General features: G+C 31.1%; 1 protein-coding gene across 3 annotated transcripts in view; it reads right to left on the reverse strand.

Moving 5' to 3' along the window:
- The window catches only part of LOC107443779 (uncharacterized), a 90,551-nt gene extending 81,950 nt beyond the window's left edge, over positions 1-8,601 (reverse strand). The window contains exons 1-3 of one of the 3 annotated variants that reach the window (XM_087164336.1): positions 8,318-8,601; positions 2,787-3,406; positions 619-790 (exon numbers count right to left, since the gene is read on the reverse strand). In XM_087164336.1, coding sequence (XP_087020462.1) covers positions 619-790; positions 2,787-2,939 — 325 coding nt within the window. In that variant the 5' untranslated portion in view covers positions 2,940-3,406; positions 8,318-8,601. The remainder of the gene's footprint in view (positions 1-618; positions 791-2,786; positions 3,407-8,317) is intronic. The other 2 variants (XM_043048351.3, XM_071185488.2) reach the window with 2 other exon arrangements.
- Positions 8,602-9,552: the final 951 nt, after the last annotated feature.

A 9,552-nucleotide genomic window follows, 5' to 3' on the forward strand; every position in this document is an offset into this window, starting at 1 on the left:
TAATATCCCTCCATAGTTGATACCAATTATTATGTAGACTCATAAGTAATTTAAATTGATATGAAATTGGTAAATGACAATTTAAATCATAAGCGAATCATAAACAACAATACGAATTGCGCGAGCGATTTGAAATCACCACAGTACGATGAATAATTACGGTGAAACGAAATCGGAAAGTGTGACTCATAAAGTGATTCGTGCGATTCATAAGGAGATTCGTCGCAAAACCAGGATTTATTCCTTTAATTCGAAATCTACGTTCTACCATTTTTTTTTTCCCTCGTAAAAGCGCACTTTGCGCATCATTGCTGAAATACGTTAGTATTATTGGATTTAGAAAAAATAATACTATTGATTTGGTTGAAAATAAAAAAAAACCCGGCTTTCTAAGTCAAAAGATTATGCTCCCATAATGTGACACTTTATAAAACAATCTAGTCTTTTGAGGTTCAGTGACAGTTGAAAGTTTGGGCTTCTGTTTTCTATTCTTATACACGATCGGAAAAATAACGATATTATTTATTTATTTATTTAAAAAAAAAAGACTTAACATTTTAATTTTTTTTCAAAATACATTTCTTAATATTTATTTTTTAAAAATATAAAAGGACATACCTTCTGATATACCTTCACCATTATCAGATTCAGGAGCGAGGGGGTATAAAGGAACAGCCCCCTTTCTCATCCGGGGGTTTTGAAGTCGACATGTTATTAACCTGTTTGTCTTCTCATCGAATCCTGATATTTCACGAATGATGTCATCTTTATGAAAATGCAATTCACAAATCTAAAAATAGGAAATTTCATTACAAAAGCATTCCTTTAAATTTGTGGTCTTTATTATTTTCATAACAATGCAGCAAATACACAAACTTATAAATGCAATAACATGAATACATAACAACAAAAATATATAAAAATATCCATAATTGAATATTGGAATTCTAAAAGTAAGTTATAATCCTATATAAAAACATTTAGAAACATGAAAATCATTTTTTTTAAAAAAAAAGTATTTTATCATTATATTTTCTTCGCAAAAAACCAAACTCCGATATAAAACCATGTCTTTATCGTTTAAGTAAAAAAGTACAATGCACAAATTTAGAAACTTTAAAAGATAAAATTAAAATTATTACAAAAAAATTATTTTATTATGGAATATTACCTCCCTTAAAAAAATTATTCTTATAATCTTAGTAAAAAATTAATATACATATTTAGAAACATTAAAATTATTTTTAAAAAATCATTTTATTAAGACACCTTATTTTCTTTAAAAATCCATAATTTTTGTTATCTTCGAAAAATAATCAATATACAAATTGGGAGACGCTAAGGACATTTTTAAAATCACGTTCTTTATCATCCACATAAAAAAAATACAACAAACATATTACCTACGTCTGACCAGTACTGAACAGCTGATCCGTTTTTGAATTCGCAATTATCAATGTTCAACCCTGTAGTCTAATAATTTTGAACTAAACGCAAAAGACAAGAGAACTCTTAAAACAACCCAATGGTCAAATTATCCTCCTGGCGGACTTTTTGATAAAACTAACTGGCATTTGCCATACATGTAGAGGAACACCTACCACAGTTAGCCTGACGGCAAGCAGATTCAAACTCATGATCAATCCACTACTGAAGATATTATATCTTAGCACCGTAGTTGGTGCGAACTAGGAGTAGAATTCGAATCGACCAGCCATCGCTGGGATTTTTAAAAAAAGAATAAATTACATCTTTCATTATTACGTCCTTCATCACTGGTGGGCAGTAACGAGCTAGAATCAAGCCTCTTAGTTATTTATACAAAATTGTCATGGATCACTTGAATTCAAAGATAGTATTTTTTTTTTTTTAAATTTCGTCACGATTTTTTTCGCAGAATTACTTCCATCAAAAATGACGGAGTCCACGAATAGTTCGAAGGAACTTAGTCATTGAAGCAAAACCATCGTGATGATCCCCGTAACTAAAAAAAGAAATGTTCGAAATGTTACACCTGCAACCGAAACATGCGATTACTTTCGAAAACCGAACTAATTTGTTTTAACCCTTTTTAAGGCAGTGATAAGTATAGTACTAATAATCAACTTCATTCATTTTATATGCCGTTAAAAAGCTATTTTTCCAACTATGATTCATGCGGCCATTAGCTAATAACGTCAGAAAATACAAATAAATAATGTAGGACTTTGTTTACTTAAATGTAGCAAAAGTTAGAGAGGCATCATGAAGAGAGGCCTCACCCTCAGGAGCTACTTTCTCTTGAGTTCATTTCGTATGAACTTTATTTGTAGTTATAAACTCAGAATTTATAAATTTGGTATAAACACAAAAGTCTTTGTTTATCATTTTATAATTCTTTGAAGTTAGTAACACTTTAAAAATATCAGTTGTCTTCGAACCAAAAAAAAAAAAAAAAAAAAGAATAATAAATAAATAAATAAAAAAGGAGAGGTCTTAAAAATTAAATTAGTTTTAGGCAATAAGCCCTAAAAGAATTTTTTCTTATAAATCAATCTCGATTCCCCGAAAAGATTACTAGAAATGGTCCTATAAAGATTTAACTTGCATAAAATGGTAGAAGAAACTTTAAAGAACGCATTATAGACAGATAAATTAAAATGATTCTTCAAAATATTTTTGCCAGATATCCATTTTCTAACTATTCGGATAGCAATAATACCAAGAAAAAGGATTCAAACGGAATGTGAATTCCTTTATTTATTTTTAAAATTTAGTTCGTAAAATGAATGGAAACATTTAATTACTTTAGTATATTTCGATGGCGCAAAGTTTTTTCTCATCAATCCTAATGTCCACTTTTTTGCAAGGTCAGCCTCTCTAGGAAAATTGAAAACAGATACTTTTGGTCCAGTCTTATAATTTCCTTTGCAACCATACACTGCGCAAGTATAGGGCATTTTAAGCCATCGAAACTGCGTCGAAACAGCAATAAGCAAACAAAATGGCGCATTCGAACGTTGTGCGCAACAATTATAAAACAACACAGAGTCGAAGGTCAAAGCCAGCTGATCTAAGAGTGAATTAGCGAGTGACGTCACGGTGAATAGGTTGTCAAACCTCTTTCCTTCATTTCACCCGATTCGCGCATGCTGATTCACCCGATTAGCGAAATATTAAATTTCATTTGCATTCTCATTGATTATTATTTTCAAGAAGTAGGACAAAATTGAGCAGTGTCAATTTCAAAAGTAAAAGAAATAGCAAAAATTATTTCAAACACATCAACTCCTTATGTGATTCGTCTACCTTTCTCCCTATATGTCATGACGTCACAATCACGCGCTATCACAAAAAAGTACTCAAAAGGCCTTCGACTAAGTATGTCATCAATAGTTTGGATGTGTTATCTATGATATAGAGGGCGCTGCAAAAGAAAAGAATTATTAAATTTTCATGGAATAACAAATGTAGCGTTTTATTTATTTTTTAGCTGGGCGGGTAAATGGGGACGAACTGTTTTAAACCAATAGTACAGAATCAGTGCTAATTTATAACAATAATTATGAAGTATTTGTTATGAAAATGGAGGGGTGATGAATATTTTTATTCGAATTTTTTGTTTTGTTTTAATAACTCTTAAATGCCTAGCGATAAAGATCTGCATAGTACGTTCAAAAAGTCACATCTCTTTAAGAAGAGCAACCGTTACATAGTGTTTATTTAATCAAATTTTAATTTTAACAAAACTATTCTATCGCTTTTTTCTCGAACCTTACTAAAATTTTTGACAGTTTATTTCTTTATCTGTGACAATTTTCATAGTTGACCCGCTATATGGGTACAATTTAATTTCAAGGAATGTTGCGCATTACGACTCTAATAATAAATAAAAATCTAATGATATTGTCGCAATTTTCATACGTAGTCGGTACATTTTTTCTTGCCGGAAAAATCACATTACCTCCCAAATTAATTACCGTATTTTTTGTCAAAAACAAAATTACTATAAGTCATAAAGGTATTTATTATTTTCCTGTAAGATATTTTTGTATCCCAAATTTAAAGGTAAAAAAATTTTGTCTTATTTTACTCTGTTATTATTACGTTTTTGATTTTGGTTGTTTTCTTAATTGAGAGTTTATAACTAGTAGAATAGTTTCTTATTATCTTATTTTCGTCATGTCATTATTTTTATTAGTGAATAATTTTAACTTTCGCAGAAAAAAACTGTTTCATGTTTAAAAAAAATAACAATTATTGCGAAGCAATCATCTTGGTGAGCGGTACTGAACAGGAAGCATAGGAACATAGTTTTTATGTTATATTTTCATAAAAAGTTGTATCTTTGAAAACTATTATTTATGTTTGATATACTATAGCAGGGATGGCGAACCAATGGCACGCGTGCCATTTATGGCACCCGACACAATATTTTGGGCACGCCACCGATCACATTTGTTATTACATTATGAATTGTTATTACTCAAATGCTATTACACTATGAAGCATATGTAACAATTAAATTAAAATTCACAAAAAACACGCAAAATAATAAACAATTATTAATGAAATAAATTAACAATTAATGCTAAAATTATCTGGTAATTAATAAAGCAATTAATAACCATAAAAAACAAGCTAACAATAAATTAATAACAAAAAAAATAAACAGTCCTGCTTAAACAACCTAATATAAGTTATTATATAAGTTATCTTACAACCTAATATAAGTTATTTGTCATCTAATCTGCAACAACAGAAGTCACACTGATGTTGATTTTTGTTGAATTACGCGTATAGCTGACACAGTACGCACGTTGGTGTATAAAAGTTCGCCACCCCTGTACTATAGTATTGCACGCAGTATATTTGTAGATGATTGTTCATAATAATGTAGAAATAAATCATGTTTTTATAAATAAAATATATAAATAAGAAAAAACGTTTTTGCATTTTTGTTTCACGGCATCACGGGTTTGTAAAATGAATTTTTCCACGAAGGGTTTAACTAAGCTGGAGAAGTGGAAGTAGGTACACATTTTATAATTCGCAAAAAATTACTCTCTAAAACCGTGATTTCATCGCTAAAAGAGAAATATGCTCTAATAGGCATAAAAATGTACCGACCAAATATTTTTAATTTGTTCGCTAAATCCGGGGGCTCGTTAAATCAATACTTGTTTATTTTATAAGCGTCGTTGAACAGTCGACCCAATTTTGGATTTACTTCTGCTAATGTTCAACCCCGTAGCTTTTTAATTTTGAACCAACCCAGAAGACAAGGAAACTTCTGGATCTGTAAGTACCTTCAAGAGGTATGATTTGTTATGGGAACATGGAGAACTTTGTGAGCCGGCAGATTTAACGTCCATCAGTCGCCATTTACTACACGGGGAATCTTCGGTCGGCGGAGATCGAACCCACGACCTCTTGGACATGGGTCCAGTGTTGTTAAAAAGCGAGCTATTCTCCAATACACTTAACATTGCCGCCACCGAGTATTTTCTATTTTATCGTTAAATCCGGGTTCTCAGGGTTCGTTATAAGCGGGTTCGGCTACATTATATAATATGCATTGCGACATGATTTCATGCAGAATCACAAGTTATTTCTATTCAAAGTGGAATGACACGTTCTAATTCAAAGAACGTGGGACACATGGCACACAATTTTTATTCAGAAATGTAAAATGTTGCTATTCCTCCGCTACTGTGCAATCTGTACGGGGAAAAAAAGTTTATTTCTTTGTGATTTATTTAGTTCCTTTTTTCTCAGTTCAGGAAGTTCATTCTTTAAAAATTAATAATTAACTGTTTCACCAAACATTATTGCTACATTAATTTTGATGTTTTATTCATTTATTTTTATTTATTTATTTTTATTTTTGTTTATTATTTATTTTTTTTTGCTAGAATATCCAGACCTTAACAAAATATGAATCGGCGAAAAACCTGGCGGATCGTCTTCAATTTTAATATCGTGATGGTTTCATTATAATTAATTCAATGTTAAATTAGATGGTATATGAGTGGGTTGCGGTTAAACCGCACTAAACTCAGCGAAAAGGAAATTGTGTAAAACCATGAGTTAAAAACCATGTCCAACATAAATATAAGAAATAAAAGGGCAACAGGGTATCCGGGATAACTTGGTTGGTAGGGAACTGGGCCCATGTCCAAGAGTTCGTGGATTCGGTCCTCGCTGGCCGAAAACTCCCGGTGTAGCAAATGGTGACTGATGCACGTTAAATCTGTCGAGTCGCAATGTCCTCCATGTTCCCATAACAAATCGATACCTCTGGGGGTACTGATCCAAGAGTTTCCTTGTCTTCTGGATTGGTTCAAATTTACAAGGCTACAGAGTTGAAGATTACTAGTCGTAAACCCAAAATTGGGTCGACTGTTCAACGACGAATAAAATAAAATATTCTAAGGTGGGTCGGCTGTTCGAAAACAGTTATAAAATAAAATATTCTAAGGCATCCTAAAATCAGGTCAACGGTTATAAAATATTTTAAGGTGAGCTGGGTTCGAATCCAAGAGAGGGCTGGTCGATACGAATTCCGCATCTAGCTTGCACTGACTACAGTACTGACGTAAAACATCCTCAGTGGTAGATAGATCATGGATTAGAACCCCTTGTCGTCAGGCTAATCGGGGGAGATTTTTGTGGTTTTCCTCACCATGTAACGCTATGTTCCATCAAAAAGTTCTCCACGAAGGCAATTTTTGCCCAATACTTTATCCAGGAGTTCCCTTGTTTTCTGGGTTGAGTTCAGAATTACAAGACCACGGAGTTGAACATCAGCTGTCTTAAACCCAAGAAATCGGGTCAGCTGTTCAACGACGATTTTAAAATATTATAATACGTTACTTCTGTATACCCAAACATTACTGTGTACTCACTGTTACAAAATTAAGTGGTGTTGTAATTTGCCGTGCAATTGAAAAAACAACTTAAGTGCTTCACGAATGATTCCAAGATAAGTGATTTGAGAACTTTTTTCCTCCCATTGTTAATGCTTTTCCACGCTAAACTAGAATTTCAAAAAACTGATTTTAAAAAAAAAACTATTTCGGCAAAAAGTTTTTGCAATACATATATGTAGCTTGCCATATAAAAATGCCAAATATATATGTCAAAATCTCAATTTTGAATTTTTTGTCGCTTACGTTGCTTTTTCAATTGTACGGCAGTAATTCTCATTATACCATGAACTGATAAAAGGTATGACTAGCAGATTTAGTCTAAAGTATAACATCATGTTGTACAATACACATTTATATAGTTTTAAGCGTATGATGGAATTTATTCACTAAAAAATTATATTCAGAGACAAACGGATAACCTAAGTTGTTCGTTATAACAAGAGTCGTTGTAATAAGGTTGCTACACATATTTATAATCCATTTTACGCAAAATTCCTAAGTTTTTTAAATTATTACTTTCTGCATTAAAAAAATTTTAAAACTGGTTCAAAGTACACATTTCATTTTTATGCTCGCTTAAATAGTAAAAGAATATAAATTAGTTATTATTATTTTTTTTTAAATTTTTTAGTAAACTATTAATATTTCAGTATACTTACTCTGGAGTTTTTCGATGAACTGAAATCTTTTCTCATCGTACTTTTTGTCCAAATTTTTGCAAGTTCACGTTTTGATTACGTTTCTGTTTCTATGGTAAATCCTAGAATTTACTTGCAATACCTAGAATTTACTAGCAATACCTAGAATTTACTAGCAATACCTAGGATTTACCGCAAAGGTTTGGCAAAAAGCCGAAATAGAATCATAATAAAGCATACTTCGAACTTTTAGCAAACCATTTTGGTAAAAGCTAGTTTTTATCTCCATAAACTAGGATTAACCTAACTTCGGGTTTTTACTGCTACACATATTTTTTGGAATCCTTGACAAAAATGCCAAATATGTAAACCTACTAGGAGTCACAAATTTATATTTTAAAAGGACAACAAGAAAAACGCTATTGAAATCTAACGAATAACTACCGAGGAAGGCGTGATTAAAATTATCAAAGCATGTACGAGTGACAAAAGAAATAGAGTTGAGTGGCGATCATTAAACTCCAAAAGCAAACTATATTTATTTGCAAACAGATAACGTGCTTTTCGCACAAAAATTCCAAGTTTTTTTAAATTATTACATTCTGCGTAAAAATAAAGAAACAACTAAATAAAAATGATCTAAAGTACAACTTTCACCCCAATGTGCCTTATAAACAGAATGAGAATATAAATTATTCATTTTTTTTATCACTTAAGTAAATTATTTATTTATTACTAAGTTAACTAATAATTAGTTACTATACTTACTCTAGAATTTTCCAATGGCTTAAAATCCTTCCTCATAGTACATTTTGCCCAAATTTTTGCAAGTTCTGGATCTCTAGGAAAACGGAAAGCAGATACTTTAGGTCCATACCTAAAATTTCCTCTGCATCCAAAAACCGAACAAGTGCGAGGCATTTTGAAATCGCGAAAATTGATTTAAAATAACTATTGATAAGCAAAATGGCGCATTCCAAATTTCGCGCAAAGGGAATGAATGCCCGTCGGCTAAGCACGTCATCATTCGGTCGTTCCGTAGATGCCTAGTCAATAGATGGCGCTGTACACGAAGAGGAAGTAGAATGAAGGCTTCTACTTGCGTGACCTTGAATATTCGAATCTTTACTGAAAAGCGATTGAAGTAGTAAATATATAATTGCTTGCTCGTACATATAAATATGACGGGGTTATTAAACCATTTTAGTTTGAATTATAAAAACTTTCAGTATTATTCATGTTAATATTTTTTTTTATTTGATAATAAAAGAACTGTTCATTAAGTAAAGGAAAATTAAACAATTTAAAACAATTAATTATCTCAAATGAAATCATTGTTTGTGCATTAATATTAAAAATACATACAAAAATACTTAATACTAATAAATTTGTTTTCGTTTTTCGCTTTTTTCATATTTATTTATTTTTTAAAGAATAAAATTTTCACATTTCCTTGCAATTACGATTCGATTACGACGATTATTTCGAAAAATTTATAAATAAAGCCTTTTTTTTTTTTTTTTTTTTTTCTACGTTCATAGAAAAAAAAAACCGAACCAAATTCGGACAAAAAAGTTGCAGTGATAAAATTTATTGAAATATTATTTTTGGATACGCAGTTCATTAACCTAGGTCTCATTGTTTCAAGATTTTCAACTTCTCTTTTTTTCCTTTTTAAATATACGAAAAAGAAATATTGAAATTTAAATATAGTTTTAAATTGAATTATACAAAAAGTATTTAAATTAGACCTATCAGTAAATTATTCCACTAAACATATTTTTTTAAATTTTTTTTTATCCGCCATTGAACAACCAACCCAATTTTGGGTTTACGACTACTAATGTTCAACTCCGTAGCCTTGTAAGTTTGAACCAATCCAGAAGACAAGGAAACTACTGGATCAGTAGGGGAGAGTGGGGTCAATTGTAACAGGGTATGATTGTAACAGAGCAAAAATTTCGAGTGTCGGGTTCTAGATTTGGTTCCTAGGTGGTGCACAA

Source organism: Parasteatoda tepidariorum, chromosome 5 (genome assembly GCF_982258835.1).
Source record: "Parasteatoda tepidariorum strain Cologne lab strain chromosome 5, Ptep-v5.0, whole genome shotgun sequence".
NCBI classification, from domain to species: Eukaryota; Metazoa; Arthropoda; class Arachnida; order Araneae; family Theridiidae; genus Parasteatoda; species Parasteatoda tepidariorum.